The sequence below is a fragment of the Physeter macrocephalus genome, chromosome 1 (genome assembly GCF_002837175.3).
Source record: "Physeter macrocephalus isolate SW-GA chromosome 1, ASM283717v5, whole genome shotgun sequence".
NCBI classification, from domain to species: Eukaryota; Metazoa; Chordata; class Mammalia; order Artiodactyla; family Physeteridae; genus Physeter; species Physeter macrocephalus.
The window spans coordinates 101872043-101898244 of NC_041214.2; the positions used below are offsets into that span (position 1 = coordinate 101872043).

Here is a 26202-nt window from a genome sequence, read left to right on the forward strand (position 1 = left end):
TTTCAGTGCAGCGTTTTCCAAACTGCTTCCAAAGATTTCGTCAGATTTGCCATAAAAACCAAACAGAGCATAAAACTAAACAAAAACAAACAACAAAACCACCAACCAAACAGCATCACTCTGTGGTGACTAATAACACCAATATGTTCGAGACATTTTGTAATTTAAACTCTGCAGGAATGATAACACATGCAAGCACATTAAAGAATCTCAAAATTATGGATGAGGATACAGAAAGAGACTCTATCATACCCTGTTGGTGGAAATGCAAATGAGAAAGTCTCTTTTGGAAGTCAATTTGGTAAAACATACACAATGAAAAATGCCAGAATTCTTACTCAGCAATTCTGCTTCTAAAACTGTATCGTATAAGACCTACTCATGCATGTGCACGTGTATTTGGGTTCGTTAGAGCACAGGCTGCAAAAGATCTGCTGGAGCTTTAATAGGGTACTGATTTAATTCTAGACCAGCTGTACACTGCAATCTACACAGCCACTGAAAAGACTGAGGTAAATCTGCATGTGCTCAAAGAGAAAAATCTTGAAATACTGTTATGTGAAGAAAGGTATGAACAGAGTGAATAATTTGGTCCTAACTGTATTAAAGAAGAAAGAACACCTATATAGACTGAAACATACATGAAAAGGAATGGAGAAAGTCTGAAAGGATATTTCAGGCTTAACAGTGTTAGAAAAGGTAGAACTTTTGTGATGGGAAGAGACTTACTTTCATTATATAGACTTAGTTCCTAGGGAAACTCTGTTTTAATTAATACCATGTTCGGTGGGTTTCCACCAGTTTCTGTGAAAGAGAAGGTCAATGTGTCTCTCAAACATTTGGTGGAAAAGGTCCTGCAATAATGAATTCATGGGAAAACAATAATACTTTGTTTTTTGGAAACAGAGGTAAAATAAAATCTGGAGATAAAAGTAAACCTTGTCAGTGTTTCAAAAAAGGCAGAAAACTGGGGAAGAAAACTTTTGTTTGTAGGGCACTTCAGATATGAGAAAGAATCTGAAAAATACAAGCATAAGAATGAAATACAAATCCCAGAGAAAAGGAGCAGAAAAGAGTGAAGCTGTTTTGTCTGAGTTATTTTAAAATTTTATTTTTGGAAAATTCTGGCTGACGTTGTCTTTGGAGACTAGCACGTAGCAAAGTTTTGTTTATGCATTTTGCAGACACTAAATTGGCATTTCTTATTACATAGGCATCTTTTCTATTGTATTAACTAAAGAGACTGTCTCTGGATTCTTATAAAACCCAAGGTCAGAAAGCCCAAGAGAGGCAACCTGTGAGGGTTAGTAGACCATTTACTTCAGGCCACTCGCCCCTGTAGCAACTGGAACCCCACCCAAAGAGCCCCTAACTGAAAGGCATGCACCCCCTGCCCTTTCCTCACCTCGATTCTGGGGCTCCATTGCCAGTGTTTCCTTTCTTCCACCTGCTTCTTGTTGCTCACACCCCTCTTCATAAACATATCCTGACCTCACACTACAGATTAAATGACTGGACTGTTATTTTGTATTACCTTGATACACTTTGTAACAATTCCCAACAATGCTCATAACTGCTGATACAGTCACCCCAAGGTAGGGTCTCTTCATAACCTCTAGTCTGATTCTACTCTTACTCAGCAGTTGAAAAGAGAGAAGAGCTATTCTTATGCTGCTAATGGACATATTTCATATGTGATCTAAGTGTACATAAGGGGCTTCTTAATAAGTAAACCGCTTACACAAATACTCCTGTATTTATAGAAGATTCAGTAGGGTATGGTTCTCATAATCCATCATTTAAAGAATCCAAAAATATTCCAGTCACTTAATAAATACTTACTTATTCACTAGTTCACTGATGAGCTTTACTCTCTGTGCTGAAATTGTCATTCTAGTATATAAACTACAGTTGAATGACTGTCAGTTAAGCTGCCTAATTGTGTGTGACTTTAGAGCATATGACCATAGAGAAATAAATAGAAGCCTTTTTTTTCTGATTTCATGGTTTAAAAGATAATATTTTGGTTTAAAAAATAAATTCCATTTAATATTTATTGGGGCTTGAGCTTATTTCAGAACTAGAATAGACTAACTCACACTTTTTAAATAACATAATTTTTATTATTTCTAGAGGAAATTCGTATCAGGTGGACCATATAATCTGAATAGAAAATAATATACATCTATCAAGCTAATATTGCCATTAATTCTATTACTTATCACTAATTATTTATTCTGAATTTTATTGCCTTTGTTCTTTAACAGAGAATTCCTGATTTGAATATATCACTCAGATTTTTTTTATCACCCACCTGCATAATAAGAGAAGGTGCGCTTGTTCCGATCAAAAACAAACCAACGTTTTTTCCAAGTTTTAATTTTTCCACCCATTTTGATGAGGAATCCTCTGCAGGTCTTCTCTGTGATTGACACATGATAACAGGTATCAATATTGTGGCCAGCAGTCTCCACGTGGCTGCGCAAATCAAAGTCTTCCTTCCGGATAGGCAGATAACGGGTCAGAGGTCGAGCCTGGAAAAGCACAAGCCCATCTCATCTATAGCTAATTATTTGTTTTGTTTTAGGTCACAGATGTTTAGAAGTGAAAGTGAACTGAAAAGCCTAAGTGTTAAAATGTCCATGTGATTATGAGAACTTAAGCTAAACATTGTCATTTGGAATCTAAAAAAGTGAATGGCATTTTAAGCAGGATGCTATGGTATGGAGGGGAAAATGTGGATAAACTCAGGCCAACAGATTCTAGTCCTTGAAATGGCCAGATGAGAAAATGGAAACATGTCATTTACCTTAGCTTTAACAGAGGTACTTAGCACTTAAAAACACAGGGAAATAAGGCATGAAGTTATCTGGGCTGTTCCTTACAGATGAGGACTCCTCCTCTGTAACATATCCAGGAGTTCTCCCTGCCACAACTCAACAACAGTTCTCCTTAAATAACCGCAGACATGACATAATTGACTGAACATTATTTACTAAGTCCAGCCCCCAAGGATGTATGTACATGTCGGCCTGCATACACCCTGTGATAGAAATTGAAGGCAGAGATGTATGTTTTGAAAAGCGAAGCTAAAATAAGGTAAGAAGTGGAATCAAAGCTGTACCCAATGAACTGTCCAGGACGAGACACTGAAGAGATGTACATAGATGTCTTTTATTTTACTATGGCTGGAGTAGAGGTTCATCTAATCTAGGAAGCACATATTGCCACGGGTAGTATTTCTAAAATAGTCTTTTATTTTATCCTGTTAAATTACCCCACCCCTTTGCCCTGGGGGAAAATAACCAAATCATACACTTGGAAGCAAAAGTTATAATTGGGATTAAAATAGAATTGTGCCTTTTGGTTTTGGCTTCAGATATCAAACAGGCATGGATGACCTTTACACTAAATCAATATGTGACAGAGGTTTGGCATAATGAAATAAAATGAACAAGTTCTACTTTGTATTTTTCCTTTATTTTGCCTTTGATTCTGTGGTACTTTGACGTTAGACAGATGCCACAGATTTACTGAGCCCTCAAAGCACATGAAGTCTTAAGGCGAGTCTCCAATTGTTGTACTTCAGACTGCCAGCAACTGTGAGGAATAAGGGAATTGGTACCTCTTACCATTAAGTCTAGTAAGCTTTGGTAAAACTGATTTGAACTTTAAATTACATGGCACTTAAAATTTTATTTTAGTTTCTCAGAAAACATACATTATGTAAATAGTTCTAGTGACAAGAACAGAGACTCAGACTCTACTGACTGAGATAGGAAGTCAAAGTGGATGGTTTTCCTGAGTTTTGCTTGAGCTCAGGAATCCTGTGCACATGTGTGTGGACTGATGCAGCAAAGGGGAAACGTGTGACAACACAGTGGTTAGGAAAAAAAAAAAAAACCCCAAACATGAACACCACCACCAAAAAACCGGGCTGGTAAAAGTATCCTGTTCTGGAGTGTTTGCTTCCAAAAGATGTCTTAATAGAATCTCTTCTCTTCCTCAGCTTAGTTTGGGTGTTGTATTTGTTTTCAGTAATGAATCCAGTTGCATTTTCAAAGCTGCTCAAGAAGACATTCTCCTTTTAAATATACTCCCAAAAAAATGGGTAGAAGAAAAAGTGCCTCTCCAATCAAAATGTGCCACGTATAACTAAAGAAAAATGTCATTTTGTTAGTAGTTTCCAGTGGGTTTTGAAATAAACACATATTTTTTTGGCCCATTAATGCACATCTTTCTCTTAGCCATTACATGTCAAGGGCTAATAGGCAGCACAACCAAAGGCATCCTCAGACATAGCACGACCGTCTTCTGAAAAACGACCACCAGGGGGCAACCTACTCCAATCCATCCAGATTGACCAACCAACCTGTGCCCTTTGTTTCTCCCTTATTTTTACTTCCTTTTCAATTAACTTCTGCCTCTGGCTGGTTTCTTCCTGCAATCGTTTTTCCAGGAGTTCTCGGCGTCGTTTTTCTTCTTCCAGAGCTCGTTTCTTGGCTTCCATTTCCCGTTCCTAAATATCATTATGCAGAAAATATGTTCAGACACACTGGTTATACTTGAATGATTCCAATATGAAAACAAATAATTCTCACTAGACAATTCCTGACTTTATAGCCCAGTATATATCTAAGACTAAAACACCCGTAATCACCATTCACAGAACTTTCAAAAGCATCCTGTGCAGAAATGCAACCACTACATTTAATTAAAAATGAAGTATTAAGTGAAACACAGCTTGTGACTCTATTTAGTCATTTCATACTAATGACCCCATATATTAAAAACTCTCCATTTTTAATATAAAAAAGGCTCACTAAGTGTGACCCAACACCAGTCACGACTTTCGGCCTTTCTTTGATGGCCGTAGGTCCTTCCAATTCCTGTTGTTGCTCTGTGGCTTCCTGGCCGACGGTCACAGAGGAAGTGCCCAGGGAAGTTAGAAGAGGAAAGGAGGTGCCCTTTCAGGCAGGATGCAAAGGCATTTGGGGAATTCCTAAGGAAGTTCAGATTCTGGCTTGAAATACAGTCACAATAACATGGGAGTTTTAATATTACAATAGTGTCTTTACCACGAACTGGCAAGGCAGGGAGAATGCATAAAGACCTGCCATTCCTCCTGTTCCCCGGCAGGCAAACAAAGGCGCCATTGAAGGGAAAATGTAATACAAAGCATTCATTTCAGTTTATGTCCACAGAATATACATTTTACATTATGAAAAATGGTAGTGCAGTAAAGAGCCGTAGAGAACATCTAACACCCTCACTTTTCTTTTCTTTTTTTTTCTTTCTTTTTTTTTTTTTTTGCGGTACGCGGGCCTCTCACTGTTGTGGCCTCTCCCGTTGCGGAGCACAGGCTACGGACGCGCAGGCCCAGCGGCCGTGGCTCACGGGCCCAGCCGCAAACCCGCGTCCCCTGCATCGGCAGGTGGACTCTCAACCACTGTGCCACCAGGGAAGCCCCATCCTCACTTTTCAGAAAAGAAAATGGGGCCAGTGGGAATTCCCTGGCAGTCCAGTGGTTAGGACTCTGTGCTTTCACTGCCGAGGACCTGGGGTTCAATCCCTGGTCAGGGAACTAAGATCCCACAAGCCATGTGGCACGGCCAAAAAAAAAGAAAATGAGGCCAAGAAAGGTGGAGTGACTACTCCAAGATCACGCTGCTAATTGAGGCCTGAAAATAGTTTCCCAGTGTCAAGTGCAGGGCATCTTGAACTACTACATCAAAGATATTAGGCCTACCCTGGATTCAAGAAGCCTTGTCTTCTCTGCATGAGCCTGCTTCAAAAGTCTCTCCATTTCTTCTATTCGGGCAATATTTGAAGTGCTGGCACTGAAGAAAACACAAAAGCCTTTCAAGAATACTGCTTCTTACTGATGTCTCTTCAAACACACACACACACACAACAAGATCCAATACAATTTAAAGGATGTTACTTACAAGAATCACTGGTATGAAGAGGCAAGTCAATTCAACTCTGAAAACTGTAGGTGAAACTTAACTTACCTCAGTTTTAAGAGATAAAACATAGGCAAGGAAAATAATACCAAATAAAGTGCTTTACTCATAAATAAACCAAAACCAACTCCTACAAAGTGTGTTCTCAAAATGTTTCCTCCAAAGTCTAAAAATTTTGGCTTGTGGGACGTCTTCCCATTAGTTTAATTATTCAGGGATGCCAGACCAACACTATCACCAAAGTTCTATGTAGATGACCCCTAAGTTTGGAAGTCACTTTATTTGGTCTGGGATCATGTATCACCAGCTACTTTTTTGTTACGCTTTTTTTCTTGTGGACATTTTATTTCTTAAATGGTGATTTAAGATGGCCAATTAAAAAAATGACTTCTCTTACAGGTGCAATAGAAGGGTAGTGGCCAGTTTTGCCAATAAAGCCCATCCACCGTGCGAATGAGGAAACTGCATTAAGGGATTCAAGAGCTTCAAAAGTAATGAATCTTGAGAAAGATATCACATAAACACGTGAAGGAAAAAACCAAAGGGAGTGAAAGCTACAAGACCAGATAGGATAACTAACAGAGAAGGAGAAGAACTTAGAAATGTCTAACATTAAACAAAATATATTATTTTTCCGTTGTTTACATTTTATTTTACTATTCTGGAAAAAAAGGACCATGGCCTAAGTCAAAACTTATTTATTTTGATGTTCCAGCCATGGAGAACCAGTGTTATTTCTTATGCATGTTTATTTGCATAGTCACTTAAATGTATCTTCTTTTCTAGACTCTCTTGGCTATAGAGAGGCTTTTGTGCCTGTATCCTCCATAGCATAAAGCCTGGCACACAGTAGGGGTTCATGTTTGCTACACACATTCATATAAAAATTAATTCATTTAAAAATGAATAAGATAATCATTAGTACAGTCTCCCTAAATCATATTGTTGATCAACTCAAACCTAGGATGTTTGAGGGCTAAGAGTTCTTTTGAAGAGAAACATGACCACAGTATTGTAGGACATATGGTTTATCTTAAAATCAGTACTGTGCACACATGTTTATAGCAGCTTTATTCATAAATGCCAAAACTTGGAAGCAACTAAGATATCCTTTAGTAGGTAAATGAATAAATAAACCATACTACATCCAGGCTATGGAATATTATTCAGTACTAAAAAGAAATGAGCTATCAAGCCATGGAAAGACATGGAGAAACTACACATGCATATTACTAAGTGAAAGAAGCCAATCTGAAAAGCTAAATACTTTATTACTCCAACTATATGACATTCTGGAAAAGACAAAACTATGGAGGCAGTAAAAAAAATTGTATTTTATATACTTTAAAAGCTACTTTGGTTATTTTGTTAAAAAATAATTAATTTTTATCCATGGACACCTACTTGTTCTCTATAGCTACACTTCTGCTATTGATTTACTATTTCCTTGACATGTAAACCACTTTTATTCAGCAAAATTTTTGCTGCTCTATGATACTGTGTTGCCACTACCTGATACTTTTGGGGGGATCAGAACTGCACGTACAGTGAAAAGCAAAAGCAATTGCAATAGAAAATTAGGGTGAAGACTTGTCAATACAATGGCAGGGAACAAATGAAATGCCATTTGGCTAGCACTTGTCATGCCAAGGGAGAGCCTGAAGTCACTGAAGATACACTTTGTAATGCATTACCTGTAGCACAAGACACTCATCATTGGTTTCTCCCGCCCACCTAAATTACAAGAGGAGCAATACTTCCTCCCATTGCTCCAAATTCTGACCTTCTTCAGAAGGCAGGCACATTTCTGATCTCATATGTAATTACTGTATGATACTGAATAATACTGAATCACTTGGTCATTAATGGTATAAAGATGACTAGTTTTGCCTCCTTTCTCTACTTAGCCATATTCTATTTTATCAACTGAAGATTACTTTTTTTATGTGACCAACTTTGGTAAAAACCCATATTCATACTTCAGTCAAGCGTAAAGGAATCTAAATAGCAGATTTAGTTTTCAGTGCTGAATAATACCTTTCAGCAAAATTTGAATTTGCTTTTTAGAATATTCACTTTAGGGGCAAAGGCAAAAACAGAAAAAGGAAGAAAAAAAGCAAACAAGAACACTGTCATACAACAAACAAATAAATAAGCAAAACACAAAACAAAATTCTCCATAACGACATAAAACTTTTCCAAGACTGCCTTCAGCATACCAATATTGCCACTAAATGAAGAGCCAGTGTCCCAGAATATTTATTTTCAATTCATCTTCTCAAGCATTTTTTCAGGTTAAGCAAATTATTACTCCTTATAAAATGTCTAATCTTTCTCTATTCAAAAAGATTAGACTATCTGGTCTCTTTGACAGCTGTCTGCCCTCCTCTGAAATCCTCTGGTTTTCAGTATCTCTTCTGAAAGAATTCCCTAGAATAAAATGCAAACATTGGGTGTTGACTATCTAGGGTAGAAAGCAGAATACAAACCTCTTCCTGAAACAAAGGGATTAGAAGTATCTGAAATTCTGGTTGATGTATCTCTTAAAACCAAGCTAAGCCTTGGATGCCCTCAACCCCATACCCAGTCTTGTCCCCGCTCCACACACACACTGCTGGTAGGTAATAGCTATAATGAGAGATCAACTTCCTTAACATTTTCTCAAAGCATGAACACAAGGTCAGGGCTTATTAGCAATAGTAATAAGAACATATAATTTTAGGTGGTATTCAGAACACTACACTCTATGAGCTCATTCAATAATTTTAGCAGAAAACAGACTTTATGCAGAATTGACCTTCAGCTGCTGTTTTCTAAGACCCAAGACCTGTTTTCTTAGCTTTATATTTGTGTACAGTGTAAGTAATGATGTTGAAAAAGCAAAAACACGTCTGACTCAAAGAACTTTCTGCTGGACACGAAAATGATGTCTCAACAAAAAGTGTAAGGCAAAGGTACCCACAACTCTGAGTAATTCGATAATTCTACCAATGGCTTTTTGTGACATAATAAACCACAAGACTAAGTTTATGTTGCTAGAACTTCAGCATGGAATTACCTCTTTAAAATGTGTATAATTTTAGGATATTTTAATACATAATTTTTAAAAAATCTAAAAAAAGAGAAAAATTTTTGGTTCTTTATTTCTTTATTTCTATCTTTCTACCTATCTTCAAAAAGTTCCCATTTAGGATGTGCTGTCATACTATACATGCCAAACATTAGTTCCCTATTACCATTTTCCTGATGTTTATCACATTATTTTCCTTCATAAAAATAGGTACAAGCTTATCTTAGGGCAGCATGAATTTTTTTTAGGTAGATGGCGGCACAGAAGAGAAATGCTTGTTTGTTTGTTTGTTTGTTCTTTCTCTGTCCCTTTTATTTATACTAGACCCTTTGTAGGCATCTTCTACTTTGGCTTCAATTTTTTGACATTCAGAGAATCTGAAAGCATATTTAAATAAATACTATTAGTAATTTCTGACCATGATGATTGGTTAGTTATCTATGACTGCTAGCAGCACTGCGTCAGTTCTCTGTGAAGTAACTATGGAAAATGATCATGGTCACATGTAGCTACCTTCCAGGAATGATCACTCTGCAATAATGCTATCCTCTTAGTATGGCACATTTAGTGGAGTCAATTCTCATTTTCTACCTTTGGAAACCATTTAAAGAAAAAGTAAGTAGGTGAACAAATAAAATTAAATTAAGATGTTGGTGGCCACTGTGCTTAAGTCTCTAGACCTAAACTTCTAATGCTTGGTAAATCTAACTGAAGTGGCTCCCTTTTAGGTAATTTCCTGTACTCACTGCTGCACTGCTGCTGTTACCACCTTTAGATATGAGAGATGGGGTTTGAGGAGTGATCATTTGGAGGAATGCATATTTACTTTCAGTTTTTGGTGGAGATGAAGAGGCAAGGAGCAGAAAAAGCCACCAAGATAGGAAAACTATAATATAGAGTGTATTTATTTATTAAAGATGGCTCAAAAATAGACCAAAAAAATGGTCAAGCTATCAGGCGTTCACCACAGGTATATTGCTTTAAAATGGTCACAATTATTTGGGAAAGTAGTCTGATGTTTTCAAAATCACAACTTGCAAAAGTGCAGAGTGCCTAAGAAACCCCTCTGAGATCCCTATACCGGGAAATGAAATGGCTGCACCGTCAACTTTTATTCCTCCCATCATCATTATACAATAGTTGCCGAGTTGCTGACTTTTGTTTGTGTCCTGTTATTCAAAAGTAACACATTTAATTGGTCGGTTTACTGGCAACTATGAATAAGTACTCAAAATTCTAAGCTTTCTGTCCTGAGAACATCAGCTCCCGGCACCCCTGCATGACTCTCTGACATCCTCCTGGGAGCAGCGGGTATTACGAGAGCTCCTTCAGAGCAAGAGATGGATGGTTTGATGCCCAATTGTTCCACACACTCAAGTGTCTTTCATTTTTTAAAAAGTGAGATACCGTATCTTCTAATATTGAATGAAGTGAATTACTAACCCTTCTGACATTAAAAAATAATGGCAGCAAAAAATTATCTTTATTCTTTATTATTACATAACTCCCTACTTAAATTTAAATTAAATTAAATTTTCCCTTGTAACAAGGAGACATACCTATAATTCTCACGGTTGCTTTAGTGTTTTTCCCAAGGGACTCATTTCCTTCTCTGACAGGATATATCCAGTAATATCAATATTTCAAACATTATGATGCCAGAATTAAAATACACTATATTCTATTTACCACAAACTGTAGCATCTATCCTTTTCTTCTTTTCTTCCACTCCCCAAATTTCCTGGCTATAATATCTGGTTAGATTTAGGTCTCTCATATTCTTTTCATTTATGAGACACTAACCCAAAGCTAAGTATACCTTGCTGATATTACTTTCCCTCCGTCGCTGTCACTCCTTTTTTGGGGGGCGCGGGTGAGGAGCAAATGATTCAAACCTTTGTAAAGAAAGAAATTCTATATACACGATGGAAATTTTCCACCAAAATATTTTAAAATCCATCATCCTCTTGCATTCAAGAAACAATCCTCCATTTAGCAGATTAGCAAATCAGGATCGAGAGAGTTCTGTGATCTGCTTCCAGTAGCACAATCAGTTGTCAGGTCGAGCCCCCAAAGCTCCTGTCCCAGCCTGTGACTTCATTGCAATAGAGGAAAGATTTTTTGATGGCCATTATTCAACTAGACATTTTCACTTGAGACACACAATTGCTCAATGAACATTGATTAAATATTGGATGCTTTGGGGGTTGAACTCATAATGGTTCCTCAGCCAATTGAAATAGATCAAACAAAGAAAAAAATCAAATATCCCGAGGTATTTATTCAGCTGACACTTACTGAATGCCTACTATGTGCCCAGATCTCTGCTGAATGTGGAAACCAAAAGATAATTAGACATCCTCCTTGACATTGAGGAATGTACCAATTAATTATTGAAGAAAAAAACTGTATGCTGCAATGTGATCAGTGATATAACAGGAAAAAGTATCAAGTTCCATGGAAACATGAAAGAAAAATGCCCTGAAAGGAGAAATTCTCATGAGTTTCCAACTTAAGTTTGAGCTTAAAGGATGAGGAGACTTTCTCCAGGCTAAAATGGGAGGGGTTGGGGGAAGGTAAAGACATTTTGCAATGCCAGACACTCTCAATGCTCAGTAAGTACAGGTTGAGGGAATAAACAAATGAGAGGATGAATTGACTCTAGATAGTGGTGTGCTGGTAAACTAGCTCTCTGGAGAAAAACAAAACCCCTGATATGCAGCAAATGTCTATTTATGTGGAGTAAATACTCCCACCATGGCCAATTTCAAGCTACCAACATGACATCACTGATCACAGAGTTAGGAAGAGATGTACACCTTTGGCTCTTGTCAGCCGGTTTGAGCCAACTCCAGCTCACTGTTAACTGTAGAATATTCTATAAGGATTTGTGGAATGAATGAGCATACAAATAAAAGAAAGAACAGATTACATGATCCCAGGGCTAGAACCAATATGGTCAAAGGCACAGAGATCTGAGAATTCATCACCCTCTCAATGAACAAGAAGCTCTGGGAGGTGTATCAGGAGGAGAGAATGAATGGGGAGTTGGGCTGGATCTAGAATGCCAGGCTCTGGGGTCTGACTTTATTCAAAAGGTAGTAGGGCATCATCACAAGCTTTTTTTTTTTTTTTTTTTTTAATTAATTAATTAATAAATATTTGGCTGCATTGGGTCTTTGTTGCTATGCGCGGGCTTTCTCTAGTTGTGGTGAGCGGGGGCTACTCTTCGTTGTGGTGCACGGGTTTCTCACTGCGGTGGCTTCTCTTGTTGCAGAGCATGGGCTCTAGGTGCGTAGGCTTCAGTAGTTGTGGCGCACAGGCTCAGCTGCTCCGCAGCATGTGGGATCTTCCCGGACCAGGGCTCGAACCCGTGTCGCCTGCATTGGCAGGCGGATTCTTAACCAGTGTGCCACCAGGGAAGTTCCCATCACAAGATTTTGAAGGAGCACTCTGACTAGATCCATATTTTAGATGCACCTTTGGCCATAATCCCCTAAGACCGCCTTTGCTTGCCTCAAAGTATGAACACAAATGTGAATGGTTAAATCCTTACAAAATTTTAAGATGCAGAACAGCTAAAGCCTTCCTTTCAACAAAACATAAGGGTAAGATATCCTTCAAATTCTTACTCTGTTGGAAATTACTTCTTTATTGAATCAAAAGCAGTCCTAATGAAGTTGGAGTCAACCAACAGAGGCAAATCCATTTTCAAGTGCAGTATACGCGTGAAGTCAAAAGTAAAGAATAGAGTAAAGGAGAAAATGGATTAGATGGTGTGTGACTGCCTCAGTCACACAGGATACAAAGAAACTACTTTCAAAGACCACCATGACACCCAACCCTCTTCTCTACTGTAGACTCTTTATGTTTCAGAAATTTGGGCTTGTACATATACATGGCCCCAAATTGATGGCTTTACTTTTCGAAACTGACAGGTGCTTTTCCAAACCAGAAACCTTCCCCAGGGATACATCTCACCTAGAGATATTGTCAGGTGAGCAGGCAGAGATGCTTGTCTCCATGCTGTCAGAGCTGTCTAGGCTCAGAGTATCAAAGGCCTGGTCCTTGTAGCTGTGATCTGGGTAGTGGAAACTGTTCAAGTAGACATTTGATTCAGATGCTGTGCGGCTGTAAAATTCAGAAGACTTCTGCCTTTGTCCTTCACTCATCTGTTGGTGATTATATCCTAAGGAGAGAGTCATAAATACATTAGTATGCCTCATTTTTTTCAGTCTTAGATCTTCTAAGACTTAAACCAGGAACCCAAAACATCTGCCTATGAAACTGGGGCCTTGGTCTAATTTGTTTTGAAGCCGAGAAGATCAAAGAAATGGCATAATGCTCAGTGCAAGGAAGAGTTTCAAAGAAGTGGTCTTGTGAATGATCTTTTCTGTCAGCAGATCACTTGACACTTTCCTATGCCATTTCTACATCTCAGCACAACCGAGAATAATACATCAGCACACACACAAAACCAAAACAGAAACACATTTAAAGGCCCTGAATCCTCCGATAATAGCTGGGTTTAAGTGAAGCAAGATGACTCTAGGGACAAGCAACAGCAAGGTTTTCGGGCAGTCACTTCTTCAGTGGTATTGCAATTTAAAGGGTACTGGGTCTGGTCATAAAATAGCAGGTGGATCATCTAGGTGTCAGATTTGAGAAACCTGTGTCTCACTCATATCAATAACACTTTTAATCAGGTTAATGTTCAAACTGACATTTTTCTCATTCTTTTTTTTCAAATTCCCTTGTCTGCCAATTACTTATTTAAAACACTCAGAATCAACAATCCTTCTAAAGGTTGTATTCCTCCTAATTAGTGTATATATAGCTCTCTTCTTTTTCTGCCTTAACAGTCAGCCTTCAGCTAGTTGGTGATATCAACCGTATGAAAACATAGGGATCACATCAGCAGGAGCAAAAGTGCCACTAATAAGAGGGGTTTTCCTTACACTGGTACCTGGTCAGCTGGCACATTAGGCCATTGGCTTGACTTTGTGTTATTCTATGGCTTTCTTCTGGTAGCTGATTTTCGGCATCACAAATCGAATTATTCTTCCTTTTAATTCTCTATTTAGCATGTATTCAGGAATCAGGGATCATAGTGATAAACAAATCCCTTAATTCATTAAAAAGATGTTTCTCTAACCAGTACCATAGTTTGCAATCACTTTCTCCCTGATCAAATTTACTTACCAGACCTATTAAGAGTTTACAGTTGGACCATCTGGATTTTCCCTGTTTTCTTGTACTTCACCTACCTTTCTATGAGGCTTTTAATTAGTAATGAAATGGCAAAAAGCAGGCCAGAGGGCAAAAGAAGGCAAGTAATTCCAAACAGCTTCCTCAGCTGTTGATTAAATATTTCCATTTAAAAATGGAAGCCACATCCATGATGCTTTAACAAAACATTATAGACCAAAACTAAATCTGTAAAATGATTTGAGTTCCATGAGGAGTTTGCATGCCATTAGTATTTAGAGCAGTTTTAGATATCTAAGTGAAAATATGTTAGCTCAGGTTAAGGCATTTCTGGGAAAATAAGTTTCCTTGATATAAGATGTAATTATAAATTATAAATATACACGTATGTAAAAACTACATATCACTTTGCTAAGGAAAGATGCAAAACATAAAAGCACACCATGAGACTTTAGAGAGAATATTATTAATTGTAATGATTAATGCATAAAGCATTACACAAAGCCAGTGCATTCATAAGCGTGGAGCTTGTGTCTTTTTTTTTTGTCTTAAGAAAGGCAAAATAATAATATAATTATTATAAATATAATAATATTTATTATTTATTAATAATATTTATATTTAAAATATAAATAATATTTCATTACTCAAATATTTACCTTTGATACTTGAACTTTTGGAATTGCTAACTGCTCCTTTTAAATCGTTTCCAGTTATTCATTATGAAAATAAAGGGGGACAATTAAAAAAAAAAAAACACCAGAAATTATTTGAAAAGCTCACACACATATATTTCCTTATACTTTCAAAAAAGGTTTGTTGCCAAAGAAACGTTCACACTGGCACCAACGACACCAAAAACACATCCCTAAAAGACAGCCCTGTCATTTCAAACATATAAGACTTATCTCCTTGGTGATGACAGGTGCCACAACCTCCCTTCCCTTCAGTTTTTCACTATGAGGAAAAGCCAGTTCCTACAATGCAATTAACACTTTCTTGGAAAAGCAGAAAAGACGGGGAACATATTTCTTCTTAAAGCAACTGTATGCCCTGCTCCTCAGATGTTCCAGGATTTTTTTTTTTTTTTCCTAAACTACCACAGAATAAGAAAATGAACTTACCACCTTCAGGTGAGGTAGACAGTAAACTAAAATGGCTCCAAGTTTTCGGATGCGGCCATAAGGGAGAGCCGTGTTACAATGTGTGCTGTGCTAAGGATTGTGAACGTAAATTCCCTAGATCACCTCACTATGTGTTTTATTTTTATTTTATTTCTTTGCTCTACGTCTGAGAAAACCTTGCATCACTCTGGTGGTAGGATAAGCACCTTGCATTTTCATGGCAACTTAAACAAAAAAAAGGCTGCTGCTAACAAGTAGCTTCCAAGGCAAGATTTTAGTTTCCTGTGGATCCAGTGTGAGTGGGAATGTCCATCTTATGCAGTCCCTTCTATCCTCGCAACCGGCAATATTTTACTGATCACGATGAACTCAGCTGTCACCTGACTTAGCCTCCTCCCTCCTGAACAATTCCGAAAAAACAAGTTACCCCTGCAATTACAATCTGGGGCATGGACCTCTCCCTCGTGACCCCAGAATTGCACCAGCGTGATTCCTAAGAGCTGGCTTTGGGATCGAGGCTCTGGCCTGGCCATTTAAAGGTACAGATACTTTCAACAGAAGGACACTATAGGAGCACAGGAGATGGAAAGAGCGTTCCTGGTAGGAGGCCCAAGAGGAACTGCTGTGCATGAAGCAGCACCAGAACAGGTGTGAGCTGGATTAAGCCACTGCTCAAGTATAAGTTATCAGGGAGGGGGTCATATATGTCCTGTTCACCACAGAATCCCCACTTGTTTAGCATTCAGATGTCACAAAATAAAGAGTCACTGAATGAATTCACTTGTTCAATAAATTCCAAAAAAAGTTTGTTCAGGTTTTTCTGTAAGATGTTACTGAAAAACCCAAATGAACTTTTTGGCCAACCCAATATATTAGTGACTAAATAAGGAAGTGGAATGCATCTACTGTTTCGGGTGGGGCAAAGTAAGTGGACTGGAAAAAATGAGACTTCCCCAAATCCCTGAGCCTGCTTGGTTTTTGTTTTTGTTTTTAAATTATGTAGCAAGAATAATATTCAGCAGTGGGACAGCATCTGAAAAGTAAAAAGGGCCTTGTAAATGCTCTAAATCCTTCCTGTCCAGATGGAAATTGCTGTTTGAATAGGGTATTTTATAAAGTTTATAAAGTAAGACCTGATGATATCTGAGGCTGGTTGCTAAGCATAGCACATACCTGGAATCCAAATCAACTCAACTCTCTTCACTGCCCCAGAGGAGCCAATAGGTTGGACGTTCAAGGCCCATTTATTACTATTATTGTTATCATTATTTTTAATGTCAATCTCTATGAATTCTGGCTAATTGTACCTGAAAAGTGCTTTGTGAGTTAACCATTATGGGATATATAATCTTGCCAATATTTTCCAAATGTGTGTTATATACCTTAAAATGGTTATCTGGGCCTTAATACAGAAAATGAGGTGACTTAAAATTATAACCTCGGTTTAAGAGGATAAAATTAATCAGTATTTCTGACAATTTCTCACCTGCTGAGACATTCATTCTTCCTAACCATAGTCCACAGCCGGAAGATGAAGGTGCAGGACAAGTCAGGAATGAGGAGGAGAATGATAGAGAAAGGGAGAAAGATACAAGATCAAAAGGATGACAAAGGGACAGGAAAAATAAACGTCTTCCAACATGCAGTCATTGACGGTGTTAGTAACAATAACAGCTTGACAAGGTAAGATATTCACATTTTTAGATTAAATTTGAGTTAATAGAGACTAACTTAAGAAGTTAACAAAACAAAAACAAGCTTCTGATACATGCACACAGTCAAAAATGATTTGTTACAGGAAAAAAAAATCTTTCACACATGTTCAACTAGAAAACAGGGAGAATAAAAACAAGATTATATCTATAAAACAATTCTTTTTTCCAAGAAGACATTAACAAATAGTTTTTAAGACTTAAGGTTTGTAAAATGCCATTCAGTGATTTGAAGCACAGTCCATCAAACTTTATAACAAGTCAGTCTTTTAATGCCCTACATTTCTGTCGCCCAGCCACATAAGAACCATTTATTCTAGCCAGCAATTTAGGCTGTTCTTCACTCTTTACTAAGTCTCAAGGCTTAAATGGAATGAATAGGTAGGAGCCTCCTAAATCCTTCCATCCTCTCACATAGCCTGCCACCTGCCTTATTTATACCTGGCCTTTATAAAGGGGGAACATCATATTTTACACTTAGCCTATACACATCACAAGGCCCACTCTTTTCTTTATCTAGATCCTGAGTCTTACAAAACGGTGCTTCCGAAGCACTCGTGTTTCCTGCATGGTCTGACCTTGCAATAAAAAAATCAAAACAAAGAGGGTCATGCAGCTGCCGGTGAATGAACAGCAGCTGCACGCAGCATTGTGCTTCTAGCAAATGTGCAACAATTTTCCTCTAATGTGTAAAAAGGAATAATCATTAAACTAAAAGTCCACCATTGTACAGTTTTAAATCTGATCATTTCTTAAAGATGACAATGACCTTTCACTATTTGCTGGAAACAAAAACACCACACAGGGAGGTTGTCATACCTTTCTTGGACTTTCCTGCATTGAACAGAAGACAAAAGGACAAAGATTTCATTCATTCTAAAGCTTACAAAGGAATAGTTCACAAGTTGTACAAAAGCCAATAACATTACAACTTTAGGATCTGAGTCTCTGGACTCTTTGCTTTAAACTCTGCTCTCAGAGATCTTTGTTTGCATGATTCACGCTGTCAGGTCTATTAAAAAAGTGCTTATTGAAGGAAGGCTTATACTTACACCATTGTCCTTGATGTGTCCATTGTGAATAAGCAGCAAAAAAATAGTTCATTTAAGTTAATTTGTGTAAGTCATAAAAATGATAAGATCTATTTAATTTGAGTTAATGAAAAATGTGCGAGGTGTGATTTTTTTCAAAACCATGGACTTTTACTTGGTGTTTGCTATTTTAATGGAGCCAACAAGTAGTAGTGAAACAATTCCAAATGAAATTATGATTCATCCTTCCTGGTCCTTGTGGGCCACCTGTATGGGCTTAGTAGAAAATCCTGCCAATTTTATGGTCCGTTGTAGCTCTAAAAACTGCAGTCCCTGACCCTTCCTCCTCTGGGCGGGCAAGCCAAGGGTGGCAGGCTGGCCTCACAAGATACATCACATCCTCTTGGATCAGCACACATACGAGGCTTCTCTATTTCCTCAGAAGCTGTCTCATCATCACCACATGAAACTCTTTAAAAAGAGGAACACCACTCAGAGCTGCAGCAGGGAAAGACAGGCTGCAGACTTCTGGGATGTACAAAAGACCCAACAGTGAAGAACAGGAGCACAAAAGACAGGTCAAAGACAACAGATTTTGTGGAGGGTACCTAATGTGACCTAAGGGAATTGGCTCAGTTCTTCTTCACGGACCTAACATGGGGATTCCCATTATTTGGTGGGAACACAGACGAGAAAAATAGAGAGCAAACATCCCTCCAGTTTCACCATATTCTCACAAGAATCCTCTTACACAGTATTGTTGACAGGTTTGTTTGGTATAAAGGACTAGTTTTTCTTACTCTCTATCTTAAGGCAAAAACTTTCAACATAAAGTATGGTGCTGTGGCCAGTCCAAACTTTGATGCCTTCAGCAGTGGAAAAATACTTTTAAAAAGAAATTTACAAATATCACAGAGAAATGCTTCAACGGAAAACAGACGTGACCCACAAGAGAACAGTGATTAATGAGAGCCAAAATATACTCATTTATGTTTATCATTTATATACCATAAGAGATATTTTTAGTTTATTAAGAAATTATGATAAAATAAAAGAGAAGTTCAATCAAATGTATTTTATTCAAAGGTTAACACTGTAAACTTCTCATATATTATAAACCACTTTTATGAACACCATAGCTTCTATTAACTCTTAAATCGCTCTGGTAATGATATGAAATCCTCATTCAATATAGCTCACTTATCCATACACATATACACATTATGTATACATGCATATATATACACCAATATATAAACATATTTCTAATGGTACTCGTGATTATTCCCTGGTGACATTAGCAAAGAGGCCAAGCAGTCAGAATTGACTCTAAGCTGGCTTAGAGGGAAGGGTTTCAATCCCACTAATGAACACATTGAGAGGCCAGACGCTCATCACTCTGTCAGCATCCCCATTCACATCCCGGGCATACATCCATCACTGCATTTACCACATTTTATTGAAAGCATCTGTTTTGTTTTTCTCTTCCTCATGAGACTCTAGGCATTTCAAGGGCAAAGATCATGTAATTTATCTGCATTTTTGCTGTCTAGCACCATGCCTGCTCAAAAGTTAGGGCCAATATAAGTGGACCTAAACTATCGTGTTAACACGATAAATCTAATCTGCACGAGAAGCTCACCTCTGGAAATGCCTTACAGTATTTTCTTCTAGCCCCACAAAGACTACTAGGGAACCCCATAAGAAATGCAACATATTATTACAAAGAAACAGAACATGCTGAGAGTCCAAGTCTACCTGAAACCTAACAACCACATAGAATAAAAGCTCAAGCCACTTTAAAAGGCCTAAGGGAAGTCTGTCCTGGGCCACTAGTGCTCTGTGTCACCTCAATGAGTCTTTAGCACGTGTTCAACAGGGTGGCTCAGACACAAACCAGGGGAGTGATTTGACTTGGTTAAGTGCCTTGATAATCTCTCAGGATCTCAGGGGTCTCTTTTTTCCTTCTCCCAATCAAATGGGAAGGTTAGTAATTCTCTGTGGGCCTTTCTGATTGGAGAAGTCTACTGAATTTATAAAGTACAATGGGTATGTACCAGCCAAATGTGCATATAGGAAAACTTATCTCAGTACAACAGTAAGGAAGTATACATATATATATATCCCTCCCCTAAGTGGACACATTAAGAGTAAAGTTGACTGAATCACTTTGCTGTACAGCAGAAATTAACACAACATTGTAAATCAACTATACTTCAATAAAATTTAAAAAAAATAAAAAGTAAAGTTGAGGACTTAGATTGATCCCCAACTCTGTTTGGTCTCCCTGTCCCTGAGGAATTCTAATGCTTGACAAAGGACATGACACTGGGCTTAAAAGGTACCTACCTCTGAGCATCCTCCGAGATTCTGAGTCTTTGGTCATGGTTGCCAGCGAGTGGGGGAGCACACTGCCACAGCTGTTGCTCTGTCCCAGGGGCAGGTGGCCCTGTGAGAAACAGGAGGAAAAACTCAGGCAAACTGCAGGCCCAATGGTCCTTCTGGACATGGTCACATCGCTGCTTCCTAGCTCCTGTCTAAGCGCAGAAGGCAGCAAAGGTAGATCTTTGCACCCCGTGTGTTGATGCTAAATGGTAAAGGCCCGTCGCTGTCCCTCCCCAGGAGTTCCACAGCAGTCTCAACATCACAGCCATTCCTCCAGTGGCAGCAGTTCCAAAAGTGAAGACAGATAGGGAAAACACTGTCCAAAACCACCTTAGAGAATAACTCAAAGTCCTTCATGCGCAAGGAGCAGATGCAGGGACAAGAACGCATGCACATCATGCACAAGGACAGAGGAGATCTACACACGCTACAAGGGCACCAATTTCCACCTGCTCCAAGTGATCGTGTGGGCTGAAAACTGGAGACACCTAATAGTAACTATCCCGGTAGTTTCAGCACACTTCCAAAATAGCGAATTCCTTGGAACACCAGTTTATAAAATAGATGAAAACAAAGTGATTAAGGACAAGGGAAGGACTCCAAAGTCTGTCCCACTCAAAACCTCCTTCTCACTTGCCCTTCCCCTCTTCCTGCCATGACCCCTCAGTAAGGCAGTAGAACGGGCGTGAGGGCAACTCAGGCATCAGACCGCGTGGATCCACATTCTAGCTTCAGTGCCGACCAGCTTCAGGTGACCAGGTGGACCAGTCACCTAGCTTCTTTGCACCTCAGTTTTATCCATGTGTACAATGGGGATACTAATTAGTACCTCTACTACCTAGTGTTGTTGGGTGTTACAATAAAACAATCCACATCAAAGGCTTAGCCCAGCGTCAGACTCCAAGAAATGGTTCGATAAATATTTTTTGCTATTATTCCTGGAATCCAGAGCTTATGTCCTCCAATTTCCATATCTGGGATACAGCTACGGGAGTGTGTCACATAAGTGAAAGCTACTCACCACTTGTGTGGTGGTGGAAAATACCCTGGACCAGGTGCTTTGGTCCCAGAGCGTATAATTCCAAATGTCCTCTGAATAGGATAGAAAATGCAATTTAGTTATGACGTCTGCCCAACAAACAAACTTAATGGTTTATCATTTAGCATGTTCTTTAGGGGCCTTTGCATGTCAGTCAACATAAGGACAAAGACTCACTGAAGGTGAAGCCCGTGGTTCTCCCCATGTCCTACCTTTGGGGTGGTGCTTCTCCCCATAGTAGCACTGCTGAAATGAGGGGATATGGAAGGTGTGGTTTTCTTTCGAGGCAAAGTGTCACTCAGATAGAGGCCTTCTTGGTGCTGTTTTTTCCTTTCTTCCAGACTTCTAAAATGCTTTAAATGCAAATGTAAAGCAGAATAGCAAAACTTGACTAACTGAAACAGGTCACTGAAGTAATTAAGAGGTATGCATTTACAAAGAAGCTTTGGAATTTTAACACAGAATTTTAAAAAATTATTCAACTTAGACTTGTATTCACTAAGAAAATTGGGCTAGCATTTGGTAAGGTACATAGACACTGGAAGAATTTATTACTGAACCTAGAAAAATTCAGAAAGATCCACCTGTCATTTCTGTAGTAGTGCCTGCTGCCTTGGGGCCTCAGGACAACTTACAAATTATTATGATGGTTGCCATGTGGATGGCGGAACAGCCAGTGGACAAAGCAAGTAAGCAGTTTCTCCCTTTGTCTGTCTGGACAGTTCTGTGTGATGGCACAGATCCCAGTGTGAGGAGAATAAGAAAAGGGAGAAGGAAGAAATGAAGAGAAAGCATAAACAGGGAAGTGGGTTTAAAGTTAGAATCATATTTCAATCACATAAACACACTCCAAATCCACATAATGTTTCCATATAAGGCATCCTTCTAGATTGAAAAAAGATCTTGGCCAAGGAGCCTCTACAGCAATCCCTCACATTTAAAAATCCTCCAGTTGACTATTTCATTTTTTTTTTCAGATTCCTAAGGCAAAATTTTTGCCAACTCGAAACTTATCCAAATTTTTCTTGGCCTCCCCCAAAACGTCTTCAATAGTAAATTTATTTCCTAATTAGAGGTTCTTTAGGTTTGATCATTTTTATATGAACTCAGGCTTTTGAAATATGTAAAAATTAACGCAACTTTGGGTTATCAAACTTACTATCAATCTCCAAACACGCCAATCATGGAGAATATCTGCAATTTAACTTTATAATTATCTGTTTATACTAGATACTTATTAACCTAAAAGTAATGAGGAGATATAGTCCTTTAACCAAAGGTAATAGATAGTAAAGGTAGCTGTAAGAAAGGTAAGGGCTGGGCATAGGAAACCAGAGCTCACCTACTTTGGCAGGGGGGGGTCTATTGACTGACTCCTTAGGATCTTCTAGGGCCAAATTCACATAAGGGTTTGATTATAGTGGAAAGGAGTCTCAAAATAGATTTTTTGAATACCGAAGCATGAGTATGCATAGAATGTATCAAAAGGAGGGCAACACTTTTGGAATAATAAATTATCTATTTTAAAAAGTGCAATAAAAAACTATTGTTCTATGGACCAAAGGCACTGCTTGTGGTGTCACCCTGGACAAGCTACTTACCAATGCTGAACCTCAGTTCCCTAAATATCAATATGGAGATAGTTCGTATTTCACGGGATTGTTAGAAGGAAGAAATGAGACATTTGTAAAATGTTGAGGAAATTTTGGCTCATAGCAGAGGAATGATGTCTATTATTATGGTTTCAATAATGTGTAAGGAAAATATTTTGTGTTGACACAGCAACTTCTTACACCATGGATTTTATGGACATAATTATTATGATTTTGAAAAATACCTGAAGTAAGTTGCAATATTTTGGTTGAATGGGAACTGAAGCATGAGGATGTGAAACTAGCTCAAACATATCAAAAGCCAGGAGAGGACAATCAAGGTCTCAAACTTTCTAACAATCCCCACGCTCTTAGGCCATAATAAATGTCCTTAAAAAAAACAGGAGTATGCATCTTATCTTTTTAAAAAATACCTTCGGAAAAGTTGAAGATTTCACATCAGTAAGTTTGCCGTTAAGGTGAAACTAAACACGGGTTCCTAATTACCTGCTGGTCCTGCTGCTGCTGCCTTCTGTGTTTCTTAGCTGGTAGAGGAGGTGGTGTGTCATTTAAAGGAAAAGAATCGACAGATGTAGCCACGACTTCAGGCCAAGGGGCCGATGGAGGCTGAGTGATAGGATGAGGAGAAAGGGTGGAAGGAAACATAAATCCAGAACAGACAGGTGCTCTTTGCTTTACAGGAGAAAGAAAAAATATATATGTGTCCATAGGAAATGAAAGAATAAGACAAAGAAATGAAATTGATAATCTGATTGTTTTGTTTTCTTATATGTTACTCAAGGAGGCATAAATAATGGGCAGTATCTTTCAATTTAGCCTCTTGTTACGATCCCACACTGTGAGCAACGTGGATCCGTAAGAGGTATTTTAATTTACTATTATTTATGCCTCCCCAGATGTTTTAAAGCAGCTTAATATTAAGAAGAAATCCATACTGCAAAACAAAATAGAAGACAAAATCAAACTGGAAAGGTGATTCAAACCAACAATTTTAGAAAGGCTTTTTGGTTTCTGAGAAAAGTAGGTTGGGCTAAAGTGCTAAGAGATATATATGTGTGTGTGTGTGTGTGTGTATATATGTATCGTTCATTTTTCTGAACTTCTCCTAGTACTCTATACTCTGTACCATATATTTCATGGTTTCTAGTATTATCATTGGTAGAGCACTACCCCCAAATCGGTCTGTTTTTTCATCTCACAATCACTCTGGCCCTCTGGTCAACCAAACAAATATTTGTCTCACACACCCTTATTTTCAGTTAACCATGGGTTAATTTTTGACATGAGGAAAGCAGTGAATGAATGAAATGGCATGCCAACACACCTCTTTATTTTGTGGCTGGCTCACCAGCACAGCTGTGGTAGGCCCAGTGGCAACAGCATCAGCATCAGCAGGGAACTGAGTGGAAGGGGAGAGATTCGTGGAATTGCCACATGGCTCATTAATTTCATTTACAATGATATAGCCCTAAAAGGAGGAATTCAGAAGTTAAACACAAGGAAAGCAAGAGCTGAGGCATGCGAGAGTATTAATGCTCCAGTACGATGGAGTTAGCTTAGAGCATCACAGCCAGATATCTGTGGTATTATCAGATGTTTCATGAAGGCAATCATCAACTATTAAAATGGATTTATGGTGCTTAATCTTGAAAAAATGATATTTCAAACATTAAAAGTAAATTTTCAGATAAAATCAAAATGACTTCATTATAAATAACCCAATACCTTTGATTTAAATATCCATCCATATCGGCATTCATTCTGTTGACTGAATAGGTTGTCACTACACAGCATTTAAAATCATCACAAGCAAAAATAAATGTGAGACATAAAATCGACAGTGCAATCACTCTCTAATTCAAGAGCCTTTTCCATAAATCTTTGTTTTTAGATTTTCCCTTCTTCTGTTTCCTGACAAATTAGAGAGTGAATAGATGTAGACTAAAGGTTACTGGTTTTTGCACTAAGGCATTTATAAAGCAGTAATTTATTCCTAATGGAATCTTGCCTTTAGGTGTCTCAACAAAATGAAAATAAAAAGGACACTGTTCTCTTGTGAGCCTTCCTTAGCAAGAGAAACGTGTATACACACGTGCACACACACACACACACACACACACACAAATCCCTAAGATGAAGTTGCAGCTTGAGGATGTTTCAATTTAAGGCAGCTTGCCCAACTCCCAACTCTACCCCTAGGACAGAGAATTTCCAGTTACTTTTAAATTCAATGATTTGGTTCTGGCTTCAGCTTAGAGAAAATACCCATGAATCAAAATTGATGAGAATCAAAACTCCTGAATTTACATTTGAGGAAAAGGCACTTGTAAATTACCATGGAAAGTAATTGTACAGACCGTTCATGATTTTCACCACACCAATAAAACAGTATGAAAAAAAGAATAAAGGGTATAAATTAATATCTCTCTTTTAAAAGTAAACTGACTTAAATTTAACACTTGGGTTCTTCTATTTGCCCATCAATCCTTTCAAACAGTGGCTCCAGGAAAGGCAAGATATTGTTATGTTGGTGAAGCAAAAATTGCAGGCTGCAAGCAAGGTTTTCACTGAGAATTTATAATTCTGACAAAGTGGAGAAAGCCAGAGTTGACTGTTTATAAATTGGAGGTATCAAAATGCTGCTGAATTCAGTCTTGCACTTCAGAAAGGGGCAATAGATACTATGTAAAGTTTTATAAGATTAAATTGAAGAAAGGAAGTTGACAAATAGGTTGTCAAATTTATTTTATCTTTGATAATGAATGACAGTGAAGAGTAACAACTTTGAGTTATTTTTTTGCTAAGTTGATAGTAGAATCTTTCAAAACCAAGGTTGGATTCTTTATATGAGTTATAACCATATATCCTAACTAATTGCTTCAAAAATGTATGTCATTTGCCAAAAGTGGGACTTGTTTAAAAGAGTTGGATATAAATTCATCACTCTTTAAAAAAAGTGACAGAATGAGAGTGAGAGAGAGAGAGAAAGAAGGAAAGAGGGAGGGAGAGGAAGGAAGGAAGGAAGGAAGGAAGGAAGGAAGGGAGGGAGGGAGG

The 26202-nt window shown here is 38.1% G+C and overlaps 1 protein-coding gene across 16 annotated transcripts in view; it reads right to left on the bottom strand.

The window, feature by feature from the left end:
- The window catches only part of PHLDB2 (pleckstrin homology like domain family B member 2), a 129144-nt gene that overhangs the window by 3021 nt on the left and 99921 nt on the right, over positions 1-26202 (bottom strand). For 6 of the 16 annotated variants that reach the window (XM_055085611.1, XM_024120106.3, XM_055085605.1 and 3 more), the window contains 9 exons: positions 24473-24616; positions 21748-21888; positions 20461-20560; positions 16855-16875; positions 14904-14939; positions 13018-13225; positions 5750-5840; positions 4373-4519; positions 2315-2534 (listed from right to left, as the gene is read on the bottom strand). In XM_055085611.1, coding sequence (XP_054941586.1) covers positions 2315-2534; positions 4373-4519; positions 5750-5840; positions 13018-13225; positions 14904-14939; positions 16855-16875; positions 20461-20560; positions 21748-21888; positions 24473-24616 — 1108 coding nt within the window. The remainder of the gene's footprint in view (positions 1-2314; positions 2535-4372; positions 4520-5749; positions 5841-13017; positions 13226-14903; positions 14940-16854; positions 16876-20460; positions 20561-21747; positions 21889-24472; positions 24617-26202) is intronic. The other 10 variants (XM_055085603.1, XM_055085608.1, XM_024120123.2 and 7 more) reach the window with 7 other exon arrangements.